The sequence below is a fragment of the Nannobrachium achirus genome, assembly GCF_963921795.1.
Source record: "Nannobrachium achirus genome assembly, chromosome: 8".
In the NCBI taxonomy this organism is placed as follows: Eukaryota; Metazoa; Chordata; class Actinopteri; order Myctophiformes; family Myctophidae; genus Nannobrachium; species Nannobrachium achirus.
In genome coordinates this window covers 34846445-34867956 of record NC_137817.1, presented here as the reverse complement: position 1 = coordinate 34867956, position 21512 = coordinate 34846445, and the positions used below count along the sequence as shown (strand labels likewise).

The window sequence follows — 21512 nt, the reverse complement described above, 5'->3', positions numbered from 1 at the left end:
TATAAGGTCAGCCATTATAAAAAGCCACATCAATTCAGCTAATTCCTGCCACTGACTTTCTAGCGTTCTTTAAACATTTATTTTATGTCCATGTTGCTGCACGCTCTGAAATTCATTAAATCTGTAATAGTTAAATCTGTCCACTGGAGGCATTGGAAAAGAAGTATGTAGGGAAATTAACATCTGCATAAGTAGAAAGGCTTCCTATGTAGTCAGTTTCTAGATGGCAAGAGTTCGAAGCAAATGTATGCATAAGCTGACAACAAAGGCATCCCATCAGACTCATTTAGTCTATTATGGCAACCCTGGGTAGTGGGTACAAAACAAAAAGATGAATACTGCCGCACACTCTAGATCAAAAGTTTATTAGCCCCGCTAGGGAATAATACATGGCAGAATGGCCTTTCCATTTATCGGTCTGTGAACAGCTAATCTCGGAAAAGCTGGACCAATCGGCGTGAAACTTTGCATGCACATTCCCAGTAGGCCAAGGTAGAACCTGCTCTTTCATATTATAAATGCACTAACCTTTCAAATATGCTACCTACACCTTTCAAAGTATATTTTATGAACAACTCGGAAGTTCATGATTATAATACTAGACAATCTTATAATCGCCATCCTCCCTTCAGCCGTAACAGTCATAGCCAGTTCTCTATTAAACACAAAGGTTCTTTACTCTGGAATACACACGTACTTATTGCCAACTCGTCTTCACTCAGTAATTTTAAACATAGATTGAGGGCCAGCCTAATGAATCAAGCCTCTCCACTTGCTTCTACCATATAATGTAGCCCTATGTCTGCATATACACACACACAGACACACATGTGCAGACACGCGTGCACAATCACAAACCTTTTTTGTTGTCTCCGCCAGGCCCGAAGGCAAGGGGAGACTGCTTTGCACCCTGCGTGTGTCCGTGCGTGCGTCTGTCTGTTACCAGCTAACAGGCGCAATTCAGAACCTCCACATTTTTCACATGGACTTGTTCTAGCACCACCATGAGGCCAATTTTTGCACAAAAATTTTGGTGAAATTGTGCACGCACATTCCCAATAGGCAGTAATAGTAATTCCAATAGGAAGAAATTCCACTTTCCAAAAATGTTCTAATCAGCCTCATGGTGGCACTATAACAGGCCGATTTGTTGAACTGATCAGTGTAAAACTTTGTATGCACAGTGCACACTCCCTAGGGGCCAAGGGGAAATCTTTGCCCTGCATTTTTCACATCTGCCTTTTATAGCACCAACAGGAGGCCGACTTATGTAAAATACATTTTTGGATTTTACTCCTTCAGATTTTATCCAAAGATCACACAAATCAGTACACATTCGCACTAGTTCAAGGAACAAATGGCACCCTTTCCACATTGGCCTGTTTTAGCGCCACTTTATAGCGTTACTTTTTGTACTGTTTTTATTATGCTAAAAAATAAAACAAAACAAACCTCCATCCATCTTTTTCTAATCAGCCTGTTATAGCAAAACCATGAGGCCAATCTTTGCAAAACACATTTGTTTGCTATGCTTGATATTAAAAAAAATATAGGATAGATGATAAATCCATAACCAGAAGAATTATTTCACACCAAAATAAGACTCAAGAGACAGCCCAGGACTATATTCATAAATTGTTGTATTGAGAGGAAAAATCAGACACAGGCAGACATACAGTACACAGGCATAGAGGGTCCTCTATCCTCTAGTCTAAAGTTACTCGTTCCTCTAACAAGATGGTGGTCAGACATTAAGAATACTGTATACGACGGTTAGGCGTAGGACATAGGTTCCTGCTAATATGAGGAAGTTGCCACATCCATCAAAAACACGTGGGGTTCGTCTTAGTATATTTCCACAAAGGCAGTTAGACTGTTGTTTTGGGGCCATGGTTGATAAGGCAGAAACAACACTAGGCCTTATTAGGGTGACCATACGTCCTCTTTTGCCCGGACATGTCCTCTTTTAGGGGGCTGTCCGGCCTGTCCGGGGGGGTTTTATAGATTCCTTCAAATGTCCGGGGTTTCGCGCATATCAGCGTTAAATCATGGGCATTTACAATGCACGTTCAGTGGTTCGTTTGTAAACACAGCGTGAAAGACGGATTTCCACCCCTTAACCCCGGAACGTGTATTATTCATACTACTCTGCTGTCTCCGCTGCGATCCCTCCCTCCCTCCCTCGTTCAGATGCGTCGCTGTTCAGACCAGACTCAGAGCAGAGCTCGGCAGCTTGCGCTGCGCAGAGCCGATTCAGCCGAACGATAGCACTGCAAACGCAATTAATGCTGGTTTACACTGATGAAATGCACGACAAGTGCCAGTGTTTTCGTCTTGGTGACCAAATGAGAAGCAGAGCGTTCACTCTGCAGTCTGCATTAAAAGCTGGCACTTCTGTGTCCATTCCATCACAACTAAAGGTATTTAGACACTGCAAAGTACAAGACAGTCTGTGCGAGGTGAGAGCTCTTCTGCTAACTAAATTGACAGAATATGTTTTTGTTGTAGGCTACAACCTTGTAAAGCTGAAGATACGGTGGTTTGAAGAAACCACCGTATATTTTATTTAGTTTCTTTGTAATACAAAGCTGAACGTTCATACAGGAGTCAAGAGCACTTTAAATCAGTGGATCTGTAAAGGGTCAATTTGGAACCCCCTCAAAAATAAATACATAACTAATAATATTAGTGGTATAGGGCAGTGGTTCTCAACCTGTGGGTCGGGACCCAGGGGGGGTCTCCAAATTATTTTGAGGGGTCCCCAGATGATTAACTTGATGTGCAACATTGTTTTCTCACTCAACAGTATGAGTACCTCTAAAATGGCAAATTAAACAAATATTAGAGGCAGAAATTGTGAAAATAGCCGATCTACCAAGCATGTAGATCTGCTATTTTCTCAATAGAATAGAATTATACAAAATGTAATGCCTCAACTGTAGTGTTTGTGCTCATAAGGGTGGAGGGGTCTCTTGTTTAAATATGATTATTTTGGGCTAATATATATGTGTGCGTGCGTGCGTGCGTGCGTGCGTGCGTGCGAACGTGCGTGCGTGCGTGCGTGTGGTATGCCGGGTAGAGTGTCCTCTTTTTGGGGATTCAGAATATGGTCACCCTAGGCCTTATAACCCAAACAAATTCTCGTAGTCATGGTAACCACAGTAGCAATGACCTGTAAATCAAAACAGTTTCTCACAGAATATAACTTCATAGTCATATGAGCCTCATACATGGATCATATAAATTATCCATCAATGCTCACACAAATTGGTACAATTCATCTCAGTAGACATAGGATCAGGTTGTAAGTATTTTAAAATTACATTCCGATTGGCCACAACTGACTTTAATGAATTAATGCAATGTCCGATTGGCCACCACAAATGTTTCCAATCGGTTTCCTAAACCCACCAGGCTTGAGTGAAGACCCGCCTCACGGAAACGCGAGAACTTCCAGGAGTGGCTGAAATCCTTTCCAGACACATGGAGGGTGGATAAAGTCAGACCTAGTAAAGGCATGAAGACAATCTTAAAACTTGTACTGAGAAAAGCCTGCATTTGCACAATGCACAGCTATTAAAATAAACTGTGCTTAAAAAAAACTTGAAACTTACTTTCTACTGTGCTTTAAAAAGGGAAAACTTTGTAACTTTGCCAAAGAGAAAAACATACTGAGAAAGCTATTAATTTTTCACTACTGTGCTCAAAATAAAAACTCTTGCTGATTATCAGTTAAATTGTTATTGTTTGGATATGGCTCTGGGCGTATTATGCTACGTGTATTATTGTAATGGATCGGTAGGTAGTAGGCACAGTATTGCTTTGCACTAAGAGTACTAAGTCTAACGTTCATGCACTTTCATACTTAGGATTATTGAGAGGGGCGTTTCGGCGAGGCGGATCTTAACTTAAAGTTGTACCATGTAACTTTTTTTATAAAACAAATCTTAAAATTGTCCTAACTGTTAAATCGCTAAAGTTTTAGAACACCCACTCCGTTATTTTCAGCTTCTGAAGCCTTCTCTTTATATGTTTTCTTCTTAGCAGTGACAGGGGCGGGATTTCGCGCCAAAATGACGTAATCTGCATCATCTGTATACGTTGTGTATACGTTGCCCAATCACATCGCCGATCATGCACACATGGTACACTACCGGCCAATCACAGCTTATCTGCTCTGGTCTCCAGGAAGCGCCTCCGCTTGGCTACAGTGTTTACCATGGTGAAGGATTTTAACCTCTTAATCCACAAATCCTGGCCAGAAAATTACGTTCTACCATGCGTTCTACCCCTCCACGGATTACTATCGGTCGCGGTGGTTTGCTGGCGCCGCTCCGGTGGTCCGCGGCGGTGGTCCGCGACGACTCTGGCCGAAAAACGGCCGAAAAAAGCAATACCGCTACTGACCACTAGTTGAGCAACTTACACAGTATAGCTTTAAGCCTGGTGGGTTTAGGAAACACAGCCCTGGGAAAGGCAACCCAGCATGGCAGGGATATGTTGCTCTGGGAGCACACTCTTCAGCCAGTCATTAAAAGGTTGTAGCCTATATATTGAGATATCAAGCTGCCTTTGCCAGGGTCAACATGGTCACTGAGTATATTAAACCCACTGTAATTGGACAGAGCATGAGAGCGCATAGATTCCCACAATCTTTTTTTTTTTTTTTCCTTCATAATCAATTCCTTTGAAACCATTTACATCATGGGAAAAAAAGATTGCGGCAAAAGGCAAATTGCATGTCAGCTGTTTGGAGGAATAGGGTACATCATAAAGCACTATAAAGCAATGTGTTAATTTAAAATAATATTTAGTGACAACAGGATGCAAATTGCTACCAAACTACAGTATACTGAGGTGAACCAATGCATTGGTGGATATTACGTTTATCCATTTATCTACAGATAAAGACTACAACTGTGACAGGAAGAGAGGCAGGAACAGGACCTATCAGCTGTCTTCAGGAGACTCGCCGCAAAACTGGACTCTCAGTCACACACACTACATTGCACTGTCAAAATGTGCTGTCAAACAGAATGAATCAAGGTGGCTGGCTACTGTGATGTATTGACTGGGTTTGAAGCTGTAGCCAATTAAATTGAATTTCCGGGCTTTCATAGTCACTATGGCCATCTGCAATGCTTGCTTTGGGCCTAATGTAAAGCCACACACTACAAGCACAGAATACACACGTACTGTATGCATGCGTTCATGCTTGCACATGCACACAATTTCCATTCACATTCCTTACACATCATAAAATCCCCACAGCTGCGTGACAAGACGGTAGTCTATAAATCTTTTCTCTGTAAATGATTTTATGGTCAGTGGCAGAGAGTACTCAGATCAAGTCGGGCATCATTTTCACCATTAGTGAGAGTCGAGATGAATTGTTCTCGTCTCTTTTTGCCCTACATACACCTCTGTACTCACATAGTGCTCCTTCCATTGCAGGGCTCTCCCTAATCCCATTTGACAGCACGCTGTCAGCCATTTGCAGTGAGGTCTAGAAACCCTTTGGTGTTAAAAAATAAATTACACTGAGTGTAGCCCCCTATTTTGTCCATTTTGAGCTTTAGTCTTACTCTCCTCGTTGAATGGTTTAGAACTGAGCAGGAAAGAGATACCGCACTAATAATCTACACGGACAGAGCGATCGTACATCTTAATAAGTCTGACAGTTCTCCCGTGGAACGTCGCAACAGGGTGAGCTGTGCACCATGGCGAGTTCTTTAAACGTGTGTACAGCACAGTCATCAGTAACAATGCAGAGTCTATATAATAATTGGTATGCAAGTGAGGACACCTGTGGAGACAACACTTAGACCCCTGCCTTTGACTTGTCAGTTCTAAAGCTGGCGTGCTGCCCTCTGCTATATCTTTCACTCCACGAAGGCCCTGGTGCTCTATTGATATAAGTGACCCATCATGTCAAGGTACCTTTCCTTTCAGTAAGGGCAGTTATTTATTTATTTCCCCTATAGACAGATCTGATGTGTGCTTCCAAAGAAACATTTTCAGCTTTACATTCAGAATTCTTTGGCCTCTCTGGATAATGTCAGAACAGAAAATTGGCCCGACAGCTGTATGATAACAGGATAAATGGTAAATGTTAACCACGTGAACCATAGCGTCAATATTCTGGGGCGAACATTCTGCTATCTCTACAATCTCACAACGCATTGTGAGCTTGTAGAGCTGCTATTTTCGGCCTTCAATATTATGACGATAATATTGTATTGTGATAATATAAATACGTATATATATACACCAGCAGTGGCGATTAATGCCCCAAGGGACTGGGCCTTTCTTTTTTTTTAAACAAAACTGGTTAACAATGAACAGCAGACCGTCATTGCCTGTACAAGGCAATGACGCTGGATAAACCTAACCAGTAAGACTCCCTAATCGGGAGATAAGCGACCGTCAGGTCACATGTATACACCGCTTTGCCTGATTTTAGGGCAAAATCTGTAGGAGCAGTGTCCATTTTTTTTTTTAAATCAGCCTGATGGTGGCGCTAAATGGGACAGATCCATGTTGATGCCAGGACTCTAGACATACTGTGTACCGCTTTGTGTGATTTTAGGGCAAAATCGGTAGGAGCAGTGTCCAAAAATGTGTTTTGCAAGAATCGGCCTCACGGTGGCGCTAGAAGAGGGCCATGTGAGAAATGAGGGGTGGAGGTTGTGGTTTGGCAGCCAAGGAGTGTGTGTGCAAATTTGGCATGGATAGGGGCAACGGTGGCAGAGATATGAATAGGGGACAAGTGTGACGTGTGACGTGACAGACAGACAGACAGACAGACGGTGGAGGTTTTGATAGTATAATATTCATACATACTGTATACATATAAAAAAACATATTGCATTAGTCTTGCACGTACAGCATCTCCTCAGTGTTGCCCTGACCATAGCCTGCTCCTGTATGATTTCTCACAGGGCCCATTGTAAATGCTATTACAGCCTGAGGTCAGCCTGAGGTGAGTCAGCTATAGCAAGTTCGTCCCCAGCGGTTATTTCATTGTCCTAAATTGGTGTCCTTCCATCGAAGGCTTTCAGCACCAATGTGACAGTTAAATGGTAAATGAACTGCATTTATAGCCTTCTGCTTTGTCTAGTCTTTTAGAGTAGAACCCTAAAATGTGTTTTCTGTTCTATTATTGTATGGGTCTGTTTTACCGTTCTCTGGCCGCCTATTTTCATATGCAGAGCGCGGTCGTGGATTGGTTTATTGCTTCCAGGGCCGCTTGACCAATCAGAGGCTAATTGCATCTATAAAGGGCTGACTACACCTGTGGCCCCAGGCATCGTTTGTCTGGCTGCCCATACTCTTGTCATGCTCTATTCTTTGCTATTATAACGTTCCCTCTTGTTGTGTGAGTCAGAAGGTTTATGTTCCATGTTAGAGTTTGTTTGAAACAGTGTACACATCAAAAAATAAATTGACTCGGATACGGACACCAACTTATAGATTAGCGTAGTGTAGTGGGCAAGGATAATTAGGTTTTTATATTGCAGTTTTATTGGTGTTGGTTAGGTAAGGTAGTAGATGTAAAATCAAGAATAGGCTCAGGTTGGTTTATTGTATTTATTTATTTGAGTTGGCTCCATAAACTATTTTGTTTCTGTTTAAGCGCTGTCATTTGTAAGTGGAATCCTGAATAAATTAGTATTTCTCCCATATGTTACCTCCCTCCTTCCCCTATATAGGGATGTAACAGCCTGCTGCCGAACACATTATGCGTTACTGTACACGCATATAGACACATGAGGACACTTTGACACACAGCCTCGAGGAGAAAGGGATCGAACTGGGAACCTTCAGACTCCCAGACGGCTCTACCTCCTGAGCCACTTCCGCCCCAGTTCTTCCCCAGAAAGGACACATAACAGGATACATTTATTTCGGTTTTCAAACTGATATGCTAAAACTAAGTACCTCTGACACTTATTAAGGTCAGACACAAACAGGCTACTGCTTCACAAACAAACACAGGCTTTAGTCTGTCAGTCCCCAGGCATTCCCCGCCTCGCCTCTCTCTGCCTCAGGGCAAACTCACCCTACCTCTGCTTACTGCAGCTAATTCCAAATCACACAATAGGACTTTACGCAAGTTGTGAAGGACCTAATTGGTGTAGGTACTAGACCACCATTTAAGAGGCAGTCCTTAACCCTGTCACACTTTAAGATTATGCTGACCATGCTGGGGCTAACTGCCCCGAAATCTGCTGCGTCAATGCAGACTCAGCCCTGATCTTCAAAAGATCACTCAGGAGGGCCAAATCGGCTCTGAAATTGGGCTAATAGTTAAGTCAGCAGTATGTCTCCATGTCTTACTATTGTCTTATTATTCAGTTCAGTTGCAGGTTATTTTGAAACATATAGTATGAGAATGTGTACGTTCCCCATTGAGAAATGTTGAAATCATATGCCCCATATTATTAAAAATCTTATTTATGAATATGGTGAGTGAAAGTTGTTACGACCCTTGATCTGAGTCATGACAAAATCTCAAACATTTACGATCTGTGAGGAAAATGTCTGTGTTCAGTTTGTGAAGGGTAGAGGAAGGAAGGCAAAACATTTTGGCCGTTGAACTACTCCAAGTTTTTCCCCCATTAACGGTTAAAAGTGTCTGATCGATGTAGTAATGGCTATGGAATATTCATATGCACATCCAAACCCTAAGTAGGCCAGGTGCGGGATAAAAGGATCAGTACATAAAACATTTGCCTGAGGAAGACCAGTTTGGTTGATACATTGCTAATAAAGAAAGGGAGAACTAATTTGAGTGTGGAAATATACTGTATACTGAGTTACGAAAAATAATGAAAGAATAATATGAAGTTGCATTTCTTTTTACTACAGTAATCAAAAATCACTTCTTAGAGCAAATATTCATCCTCTGTGGGATGAACTACAATTAACCTGCTGCTCAGGGCATGTACACGTAATTACTTACAGCTGGCATTTACATTTCTATAGAAAACTATCCCTTACCCGTTCAAAGATATGAGCTCCGAAATGATGTGCAGTGTGTGGATTATGGGATGTGCACTGTGCACACAGTATATGAGGGATGGAAAGTAACTTTAACTGGTGCTTGCATGCTAATATGTAGGAGCATCAATGTAAGAAATACCCGTTCCATTTAACGGCTACAGAGATACTGTGTACCGATCTGCATGATTTTGGACAACATCTGTAACAGGGCCAGAACCACCCCCCCCCCGCCCGCCCGCCCGCCCGCACACACACACACTCCCCCCCCCCCCCGTGTGTGTGTGTGTGTGTGTGGGTTTGTGTGTGATTGTGCATGGCCTGAACAACAGCGCCCCTCCCTTAACATGTGTGGTCACAAAAGGTACTGTAGGCTAAATAGATATAGATACACCATAAAAATGCAATTATACAGCATACGATTTGTGAAAGTGACAAACGGGCTTCACAGTTATGTCAGGTGTGTTCATATGCTGATGGTGATGCGATTTCAGATCAATTGCTCCAGCCACTGAGGAGAAACGCGGTTTCAGACAGACAGACACTCAGACAGACAGACAGACATTCGGAAAATTATATGTTAGATGTTAACAATTGGGGAGAAATGCGACTCTACACACAGTATGAATGTCACTAGGCAAAGCCTTTCTTGTCTGGCTCACATCATCATAGGAACAGGCAGGAGAGCAAGCAAAGAATGTTTACATCTAAAATGTTAATTGACAATGCAACACTAGCAATGGTTGATAGTGACCACAGCCATGAGTGTGGTGACGCCGCAACGGCAGGCTTGGGTGACTGCCCTTCAGTAGCAGCAGCAGACCCTCCACCCCTGATCCTCACAACCAACTAAGTGAGGCGTCAGAATTCGCTATGACTAACATGAGAAAGGTCATGTCAACCCCCGGGTGCTGAAGGTGTGTGCACTGAACAGCAAGCAGCCCTATACAGGGCGGAAGTGGCTCAGAAGGTAGAGCGGCGGTTTGGGAACTAGAAGGTTCCCAGTACGATCCCAGGCTCCCCCAGAGGTAGTGCCGAAGTGTCCTTGAACAAGGCGCTGAACCCCTAATTGCTCCCGATGAGCAGTTTGGTGCCTTGCATGGTTTCCTCCGCCGTCGGTGTACGAATGAGTGTGTGAATGTAATGCACAATGTAATCTATTCGCCTTTATCCAAAGCGCTATATAAATGCACCATTTACCATATTCCATTTACTTCATCCTCTCCCTGAGGTTGGAAAGGGTGCCTCAAATCTGGACACTGTAAGAGTTGTGTTCCTCTACTTCTCCAGCATTCGACATTGCTACCCTGGAATCGAACCTGGGACAACCAGGGGCTCTGGTTCGGACTGGTTCCCCAGGCGGGCTCCCTAACCATTCAGCTATGCCGCCCCTAATTAGATCCAGGGGACTCAACCTTTGGCAGTTTGACACTCTTTGGTCGGAAAAGAAATGTCGGATAAGGCCTGCTGTGGTTGAGCAAAGGAGATCACAGAAATCGGACAATTCATGAAGGACAAAGGGGTTGAGTGTGGGAGGAGGCTGTGGGAGTTTTCTACCCCGTTTCGCACTGGGGAAGCGGCATTGTATATTTCTCCTCGTTTAGACAAACTCTCCGTCTCCCACCATAGATTCTACCAACATTGGACGGACCCCAGTAAAAGTCAGTGAGAAATCAGTGAGTACTAGGCATGCTCAGGGAGGCGGCAGCGTTCTTTATCTTGCCGTCCTTCCCCACTCTATCCACGGCCTGTTTAATTAAGAGCCTTGTGCCAGGAATTCTGTACATGAGGTTATTTCAGCACATCATTGATCATACCAAAAGCACAACATATAATGCATGTGTCGCCGTGAGCAGGGTTCAAACCTGCGTGGGGAGTCCATATTGGATTTCAAGTCCAGAGTAATAATGTCCCCGTCTTCTTTCTTTTTAGCTAAACTAGCCCTTACCCGTTCAAAGATATGAGCTCCAAAATGATGTGCAGTGTGTGGGTTATGGGATGTGCACACAGTATATGAGGGATGGAAAGTAACTTTAACTGGTGCTTGCATGATGTAGGAGCATGAATGTAAGAAACCCGTTTCGTTTAATGGCTACAGAGATACTGTCCCCCCCCCCCCCCCCCTTACTGAAAATAATTCTAAAGAATAATTCTGAAGAATATCCAAAAGCTTTGGTAGTTTGGTAGTGTAGCAGCCCAAGATACAATCCCGTCTTTCCTGAAACCTTTTCAACCACACAACTTCTGCTGATGGACAAATTAATTAATTAATCAATACCTGGCAGTGAACGTGTTAACGATATAGTTATAGTTATAACTTATCTTTACAGTTATAGTGTGGACAGATGTCATTTTCTGCCTACCAGCTTTTTTCTCTGATATGTGGAAGATGAAAAAGTGTCAATAGAAGGTGTGAAAGCCCCACTGAGATGACAGAAATAGCTGACGTGGGTAGACAGGGGAAAGTAATTTCTCATTACAGAAACACTAAGCACCTCTGTCAAGATCTTTACTGTCAAAATGTTCACACCAATAAGTAGAGCAACCACAAACATTAACTAGAAGCAGTGCTCTTCCGAGCACAGGTCTCCACCAGGCCATGCGTCCTGGTGGTGCTACTGTATAATAGGCCAATGTAAAAAGGCTGGAATATGTTCTTCACCTTAGACCTTTCATGGCAATCGGACACTGCATGCATGATTTGAGGCATTGTGTTCCAAAAATGTGTTTTCCTAAAGTCTACCTGCTGGTGGCGCTATAAAAGGCCAACATGAAAAGGGTAGCATTTGTTCCTTGACATAGTGGCAAATTCCACTCTAATCGCAAGCTGCGTTGATGTTTTGAAGCATTTTGTTCAAAAACTGAGCAATCCCGCAAACTTTGGAAGCCAATATTAGCCAATTAGTATGGAATATGAAATATCAGACGGGTCGGACTTGATCACATGACTATAGAGATACTGTGTACCGATTTGCATGATTTTTGGATAAAATCTCAAGGAATAATAGGAAAAATTGTGTTTTACATAAGCCGGCCTCCTGGTGGCGCTATAAAAGGCTGATGTGAAAAATGCAGGGAAAGGGTTTTTCCTTGGCCTCTAGGGAATGCGCTTACAAAGTTTGAAACTGATCGATGGAGTTATAGGTAAAACCACAAATCGGCCTGTTATAGCGCCACCATGAGGCTGCTTTCAAAGATTTTAAGTGGCATTTCTTCTTCGACCTAGTGGGAACGTGTGTGCGCGATTTCATGATAATTGCACTTTGCGTTTGGGATTTGAGGCATTTTGTTCCAAACGGCTCAATCCTACAAACTTTGGAAGCCAATCTTAGCCAATCAGGATGGAATATGAAAAATCGGACAGATCCGTGTCGATCACATGACTGTCGAGATACTGCCTACCGATTTGTAGGATTTTTGGACAAAATCTGTAAGAGTAGTGCACAGAAATGTGTCTTGCGAACATCGGCCACTAGGTGGCGCTAGAAAAAGCCCATTTGAAAAATTTAGGGCAGAGGTTCTAGATTGGCATCCAGGGAGTGTGTGTGCTCACTTTGGCAGCGACCGGGCCAACGGCGACTGAGATTAGCTGCACACAAACTGCGAGGACACACACACACACACGGACGGACACACGGACACACGGACGGACGGACGCACGGACGGACGGACGGAGGGGAAAACATACTCTCCCCTCAGCCTTCGGCTGGTGGAGACAATTATTTATTGAGCTAGGACCATCCACTACTTGAGTGCCAGGGATTTATATTGCAGAGCAAACAAGCCCTTTGATCTGGAACTCATTGATCATCTATTTAAAAGGGACAGGGCTTCAGTTGGGTAGTTCAGGTAATAAAGACCTTAATAAAGGTAAGGGAACTGGAAATGGACGAGGAGCATACAAACTGCCAACTGATTTAAAATCGCCCTGAAAAACCACTTACAGGCGGCAGCCATTCGCAACTGGCAATAACAAACCTAGCCCAGCCTCCCCTGACCCCTCTTTGTATTTACCTACTGTACATATTTTTTTGCACTGTTTATATTTTTTATTTTATTTTTTTTATTTTTTTACTACTTCTACTGCATTCTATCCGTCTGTCATTCAATGTTATATGAGATACTTCAATGGTTTCCTGTGTAAATAAGCCAAGTGCTTTCCTAGGATCTCCTTTTAGTTGACCTTGTACCGTCATGAAACTGTACCTTTTTCTATGCAAACTTCTAATAAAGTCTTCAATCAATCAAACCAAATGTGCTGGGGCAGTGTGGCCGCTGTGCGGCATCCCCATTCACTTCCATTCTATGGGGGAAAGGGGGTGGGCCCCATTGCGTCGCGTTGTCAGCACTGCAGCATGTGAAGTCTGCGCATGTGAAGCATTGGTCCTTTTGCAGCCATTTTGGCTTATACAGTACAGTACAGTCGTTCTTTTTTTTCCAGTGAGCCAACAGTCTAACAGTCTAACTACACACACATCGGGAACCAGTGCAAGGCAACACAGGAAATGGATGTGTCTGACGACGATCTGTCATCGTCAGTGGTGCAATGGTGATTCAATGTTTGGGGGGTCGCTTATGTCGCTCAACACCTAAATACAGGTCTATTGATACGCTTATATAGGCTTGTTTCTTTGTTAAAACAGTTGTCGAGGTGTGAACTTGGGGGGGTGCGAGACCCCAGCTCAGAAAAGATATGGGTCGTCGACTCGTCGGGGGCGCGCAACCCAAGACTATGGCAACACTGGTCATCGTTCCGGGGTTGTTTGTTGTCCATGGGTGAGTCCGCCCCAAGGCCCCAGACACCAGGGGGAGGGCTGAAGTCAAATTGACATGGTGGCCGATGGAGATACTGCAGCTTTTTTACAGATGGGGCCAGAAACATGAACGCGCATCTAGGCTCTTTTGACTGCGCGTTCATAGCGGAAGTGCTCGTTCATGACTTGGAGCCCCAGAGCGTCCATGAACAAACTCCGTCATAGGCCTATGACGCAAAACGCATCACTTAGGCCCATCACTTAGTCTCAGGTGTGAAATTTGGGTGAGCAACTCAAAGCAAGTGGACGGGTGGGGATATCTGGTGCCCTCTCTATTCTTCTTATAACTCTATTGTCCGCCCCAAGAGTCCAAGTCTTAGTCCATTCTGTTTAAGGGAATGTCTCACATGTTCTTGCCAGTTTTCAGTATGATCTAATAATATTTCTATATGATAATTCTCTAATCTTGAACCATGAACTTAGCTTACCTTTAACAACCTGCCATGCATCCTTTGAAAGTTCTCATCCCTCTGCCAATACCTTCTAAAACGATGGAAACTGGAAGACCATTTCAATCTGTCTCTACTCTCTCAAGCCAGACACAACTCTTCCACAACCTCTGAATGCTACCGAGTCTGTAACTGCACCTCGCAAAAGATGCGACAGGACGTTTTATTTTCAAATAATTTCGATTACAGACTCAAAGCGTGTCGCAGTGCAAAACGTTTGGAGTCATGAAATCAATAATATATCAATACTCCAATATAAACCAGCAGGGTGCATTAATTGAAGGAGGGGCTGCATGTGGCCCCTGGGCCACCAGTTGCCCAAATTCCCATGTATGCAGACTATGCACTAGATTAAAGGTACAGGACAAAGTACTATTTAGCTGGGAACTGAAGAAATATAAATGTAAAAGTAAATATAAAAGTAAATGTGTTAATTTCCTAATTGCTTCCATAACACAGCTTCTTAACCCATTAGAACCAGGAAAGCATCTGTGGCATTTCATTGCTGTCGGGCAGAAACCCCATCTCCATCTTCATATTGTAGATTTTTGTGTTTTTTCGTAAATGAACGCCCTACTTGATCAAACTGCAGCGTCACACAAAACTAAGCTTCAAAATTAGCAGGTCCACAAGCTTGAAACGTGTTTCGAGTTTGTCGATCAGCTACTTTCGATGGTTTTGAATTTGAATCCTCAAAAGTAACAGTTTTGAACACGTGAGGTTTCCATCCGGCAGAGATCATTTGTAGAATCCGCCTAAGGTCTTAATTGGTTTAAATAAATCGATTTCCAAAATTCAATATTTTTTCATAGTTATTCCATAGCTGTTCAAATTACATTACAGTAGGTGTGATTTTCTGTAAAATAAATAATAATAATAATGAATCCCCCTGATTCCCCACATTTATACTGTAGCATAATACGTATTTCCACGCAATTAACCAAAAGAATCACATATTTCATTAAGCTAATCTTACCTGTGAGCCTTGTCCTGTGCTGACATTTCCTATGTTGATGTGAACTGTAGAAAAAAATGGGACAGAAGAAAACATGTTATTTTAGTCAATGTTACAAATATAGCAATATGGCTGTATAGAAAGGTGAAATACATACAGCCTCAGGGTTAGTTCATGCTTGTCCTAAATAGGGCCATTGCAAGGAGAGGGAAAAAACAACCTTTCATTATATAATTTTTCTTCTTTTTTTAAGGGAAATCTAGTTAGGAAGAGATTTACAAAATGCCTCAAGCGCCACGTTTCCTCTGTCTGTGTCTAGGTTAAGTTTGTGAAAAAACTGAGCACCATTTGTCTATGCAAGTTTGTAATTGGAGCCTAGAGAGCCTCTATCCAATTATATTGCTATTGATTCTCAGGCTAGAAGATCTTCACACAAGGATTCCCAGGGTTTCAAATCAATACATCAAAATGGCAGCATTTGTTAGGGTGAATTCACTAGCTTGGAATACAAAGAATATATACAGTATATATCTCTGTGAAGTCATATTTCCTTTTTTATCACACATAAATAGCCATCGGTGGGCAACAGAGTTTTGACTGAAGTCACAACATACTAGGAAAAGGGAGCATACTATGAAAATAGACTGACAGAAATCAGCTTATGGCTGGCTTATGGCAGGGGGCACGGTGGCGCAGTCGGTAGCGCTGTTGCCCCTCAGCTAGAGGGTCCTGGGTTCAATTCCCGCTGGGGACGCTGTGGGCATGTTCTCTCCTCCACGTCATCAGTGCCCAAAAGGGCCTTTCTGTGTGGAGTTTGCATGTTCTCCCCATGTCCACTAGGGTAGGTAGTAGGTACCCTCACAAAAAGTCCTGGTCTCTATACTGCCTCCCCCAGGCCAGCCAGGGCACCTGATGGAGGGGAAAGGAACTGGTTGGAATAACGTGTTCTTTCCATGCGCTACGTCAAACCGGGAAACTCCCCCCTGTCAGGTGAAAAGAAGCGGCTTAGACTCCTCATGCATAGAAGGAAGCATGAGGTCAGTCTGTTGCTCTCCCCAGGTTGGCAGAGCAGTGCAGTGCCCAGGATTACATTAGACAATTGACACAGAGGGGAAAGAATGGGTTACAAAAATCCTAGGATAAAAATGTAGAAAAAAGAAATTAGAAAAAAAAAATCTGCTTAGGGTTGAAAGATCGCACCTGTGCGAAGTGTACTTTTATCAAACACGACACATGTGCATCTCGTGGTCTGTTCTGTCCATGACGTTAGTTATCTCCACACATGATGGAGTTCTGTGCTCATACGGACATAGGGACCTACACACAAAGCCAGACGTAGGAGCGATAAGCACCGTTCAAAAACTCCAAACATGGTCCTATTTAAAGGTAGGGTAAGTGATTTCACTTAAGTTTCAGTTTTCATGTAGGTGACAGGCCCTTCCTCCAATCATGATCAAGTGTGTGTGTGTGTGTGGGGGGGGGGGGGGGGCTTGGTGCACGTAAGGCCCATCCCCACTCAACCATGATTGGAGGAAGTCCCCACTCTATCCTCCTGATCAACAGTTTTGGTGGAGCAACTGATATGAAACTGTTTTTTTCTCCTATAAGGCTTAAGTCAAAATATGGACCAAACACTCTATAGTAACTACAGTAGTACTATCATCACATAGACCCATTTTGTTATAATTTAGATAAATGACCCTACCTTTAAAGCTATACTGTGTAAGTTGCTCAACTAGTGGTCTGTAGCAGTATAGCAAACCGCGGTCGCGTCTGCTTTTTTCGGACGTTTTTTGCCGCGGACCGGGCTTTCAGACCACCGCGTCCGCCTCGCCTCGCCGAGACCTATCCATAGAGGTCTCTCGTGTGCCTCTACGAGCAGCGGTTGGGGAGCTACATGCTAGACTTCTAGACCAGCGTAAACAAAGCTGTTGAAGCAAGCTATTTCCTGAAAAGAATGTGTGTATGATCTGCGATGTGATTGGCCAACGTATACACAACACAACGTATACAGATGATGCAAATGACGTCATTTTGCCGGAAAATCCCGCCCCTGTCACTGCTAAGAAGAAAACATATAAAGAGAAGGCTTCAGAAGCTGAAAATAACGGAGTGGGTGTTCTAAAACTTTAGCGATTTAACAGTTAGGACAATTTTAAGATTTGTTTTATAAAAAAAGTTACATGGTATAACTTTAAGATATTTTAGATTTTAGATACATACAAAATAAAATTCCTGATTAACATCCTTTTCCATTATGACTCAATCTGCAGAAGACTGTAAACATACTTAGAACATTGTGAGGAAAATACCAGCACCATTACCAGAGCCAAAATTACAAACAATGTTGTACAAATCTATTTCCCCCATGTCCCTTCCCTTCCAAAACTAATGCAATGCATGTAGCTGTCAGACCAAAGTACTGTGATGAATCTGTTAGATGTATGGAGAGTATCCAATTAAAGCATTTAGTTATATGAGAAATTCTTAAGGCCCAATAGAGTACATGTTTTCAATTAACCACCTTAGGCTAAAAAAAAAAGACCAGAGTATCTCAGAGTACCGCAGTATATATGGCTCCAACAGCACAGAATAACTTAATATAGTACATATTGGCGAATGAAGCGACTTAAGCTGCTGAATTATACAAGTATAATATGACATTTTTACTTGTAAGATTTCAAAAATGTTTCATCATTTTCCATAGTGGGTTAAGATCAGAAGCAGAAATGTGCTGAATTGCTTTCAGAGCATGTACTGTATTGTGGTCTCGTCAGGTCTCACAGCTTCCGTCAGGAAAAGATTAAAAATGCAACATTTGGCTTGAAACAAAGCTTCCTGCAGGAATACAACACAATCTGCTACATCTGTCAGTGTCCCAAACTTCTAGTCTTCATGAAAGACCCTGGAAAAGGAGGAAAACAGAGGGGTTTGGGAGGCGAACATGCTTTCCCCACTTCTGTGACGCATGCGGAACTGCTGTAACGTACGATGCGGCTGGGAGGCGAAGGAACCTGAGCCACTGACTAACAAGGCATGTACTGTATGCTGTTACCAGTCTACAAAAGAGCCAGGCACGTTAGCGGATGGCAACGCAGCAACCTTGTGGGAGGCTACAGTCCCCCCCCCCACCTCACCTGGAAGCGCATGCACGCTAGCCAGGAGCTAGGCTTGCCAGTTCCTCACGTTGGTCAAGCCCGCCAGAGACGGCACCGCTCGGATGTTGTAACAGTTTTCGCCTAACTAACTACTGCTGTAGTCAGTTCTCATCAAACGGGCAGAGTGGTCCACGTCACTGGGGGGCGATAATTGATTGATTGATTGATTGATTGAAGAATTTATTAGAAGGTTGCATAGGAAAAAGTACAGTTTCATGACAAATCACTGGTACAAGGTCAACTAAAAGGAGATCCTAGTAAGCTTTTCGGCAAAACTTTGCCTAAACCTAACCTTAATCCTAATATTTTTTTATCTTTATCGTTTTTAATGGTTTTATCCTTTAGTCTTAATGTGTTTTTCTCTAATAAAGTTGCTTTTAGTTTTCTTGCCCCCCCATGTAAAGCGTGTTTGGGTACGCAGAAAAGTGCTAAATAAATCTAAGATATTATTATTATTAATAAAACAATTTGCGATGGGTATTAGATGATAAATAATCGTGCGATGAGAGTGATTCCATCCCGAGGCGCAGAGCCTGAAAGGCTAATTAATGTTTAACGGTGACGCCACGGTGCCATCTAGAATATTAGGGGTTTTGGGAGTTAATTAAAGCATTATTATAAAGTGTCCGCTCACGCGAGAGGCACCAGCTCCTCTACACAGGCCTGGGAGGGAAAGCACGCGCCACGGCGCACGGTTGGGAGATGTCTTCATGATGCTGTGAGATGTTGTGACTGGCCGCCAAACTCTACATAACCAGCTCCAAATGAGTTACACACAGAGGAAAAATCCGCTGCTTTGATTTTAGCACTATAGGACATTATATCAAATAATTCAAACCAAAAATACTTTTCATTTGATATATTTTGAACAAGCTTTTTCTTGTCATTTTCAAGTAGCTAGAGAAAGGTTTCCAAGAAAAGCTATTTTCACACAAAGGAACACCTGATTGGCCTTAGTGTCAGTTCTTAAGTCTCAAACGACACAAAGGAAAAACTAGTTTCAGTAGCTATACTTCCTGTAGTTTTGTGCGAAGAGCACTTTGTGTAAAGGGGGTACTAATGGCCATTTTTGATTTGCTAATTGCTAATTAAGAACAATTTCTTATTTACAAAACAGCCTGACAAGTCTGCACTGCGGTCTCACATGCGAGTCTGCCCCAGTACATTTGGTGGCAGTTTGCTTCTCATCCATTTTCCATCGGGGACAAAACCAGCAGTAGGAGCAGTTAGCAAGTGACATGCATTTTGGGTTCACTGGTTTGGCAGCAAGTGGTTAAACAGTGTAGTTGTAAACATGGTTGAAAAAACACTTCATATAACTGGCACAGACCGAGGCAATTATGTACTGTACTATTTTTGAGAGGGGGAAGAGTCCTTGATAGAGGATAATGATGTGTAGTTAACCAGAAAAACCTTTGTGGCTCATTCCAGTAACTAGCTGCTGCATACTGACTACTGGAATGAGGACTCGCCTGGAGAGATATGAGCTTAGGCAGATCAAGCGTAAATTAGGTATACACAGTACCCATTAAACCAGGCTACATGTGTTTACATGTGTCACCTATGGCTTGCGATAAGATTTATTTTCACTTGTGTGATGCGTAATTGTTTACTAAGATGTTGGCGCTATAACAGGCCAATTTGTGTTTTTACCTTTAACTCCACCGATCAGTGGAAAGCTTTGTATGCGCACTCCCTAGAGGCTAAGGAAATACCTTTGCCGTGCATTTTTGCCTTATTTACCAGGAGGCCAACTTATGTAAAACACATTCTTTGCTATTACTCCATCAGATTTTCTCCAACAATCACGCACATCCCTACACAGTATCTCTATAGTCATGTGATCAAGACCAATCTGTCCGATATTTAATATTCCATCCTAATTGGCTAATATTGCTAGCCTGGCAAGCCAACCGCATACTGTGCATTCACTCACTCGTTCCTTCTGGGGAAGCAATGAGTGAGCGCACTCAACGCAGTATCAGGGATGGCCCGCCAGGGGTTACACCCCGCCACTCCGACATGTCTCCTTTCCGACATGTCTCCATTCCGACACTAACCCTATCTCTAACCCTTACCCTAAACTTAACCTCTATGGAAGTGTCGCCACTCCGACAATAACAAGTAAATTTCGGAGTGGCGACGCCAGGCTATAATAACATTGCTTTCTGAAGTTGGCAGAATTGCTCAGTTTTTGAACAAATTGCCTCAAATCATGAACGCAGCTTGAGATTACCTTGAAATTTGCCACACATATTCCCACTAGGTCAAGGAACAAATGCCACCCTTTTCACATTAGCCCATTATAGCCCCACCAGGACACGTGACCTGGTCGGAGAGTAGACCTGTGCTCGGAAGAGCACGGTTTCTAGTACTGTAGATAGAAATGTTTAGGGTGGAGTGAGACATGGAAATGATTTATAAATGAGGTGTCTACAATGATAAGTTTAGAGAGGAGAACAGATTACTTGTGATGCATTTGTTACAGAGGATTTGCAGCACACACATTGGCAGTACATTGCACTACTTTCTTGCTTTATACACATAATTTCTATGGTTCCCTAATAATTATGTTCACAGTAGTTAGTTCAACTAATAATAATTGACTAATATCAGATGGTCTAGAGATGTAGCAGAGTGCAGAGTGTGTGTGTGTGTGTGTGTGTGTGTGTGTGTGTGTGTGTGTGTGTGTGTGTGTGTGTGTGTGTGTGTGTGTGTGTGTGTGTGTGTGTGATGTAAACATCCTGATAGAGTAATTTATCAGTTTGTTCAACTCGAAAATATTTGTATCAGTTTGTTCAACTCGAAAATATTTGTAGCGAAGGATCTGGAATGAATAATCTGTCTTGAGAAAATCATGCTCTTTTAGACATACTGAATACAACAGACACAACCAAACCATCTTACTACTTACTACAGCACATGCCCGCCCGGTACACTTTATACGGTAACTTAAAGGAGTAGTTCACCCCCAAAATGACTTTTTTTCTATTGATTACTCATGCCATGGAGAGTAGAGTTCAATAATATTTTTTGGTTTTTGTCACATTCCTAAGACAAAAATTTGATTTGAGTAAATTTACCCCCATTGATTCCGGATGGTGACCCGTTTCGAAACGGGTCACCATCCGAA

General features: G+C 42.8%; 1 protein-coding gene across 1 annotated transcript in view; it reads right to left on the bottom strand.

Moving 5' to 3' along the window:
• The window catches only part of b3glcta (beta 3-glucosyltransferase a), a 74176-nt gene that overhangs the window by 49730 nt on the left and 2934 nt on the right, over positions 1-21512 (bottom strand). Inside the window, exon 2 of the mRNA XM_080731346.1 lies at positions 15243-15286. Within this exon, the coding sequence (XP_080587472.1) occupies positions 15243-15286 (44 nt within the window). The remainder of the gene's footprint in view (positions 1-15242; positions 15287-21512) is intronic.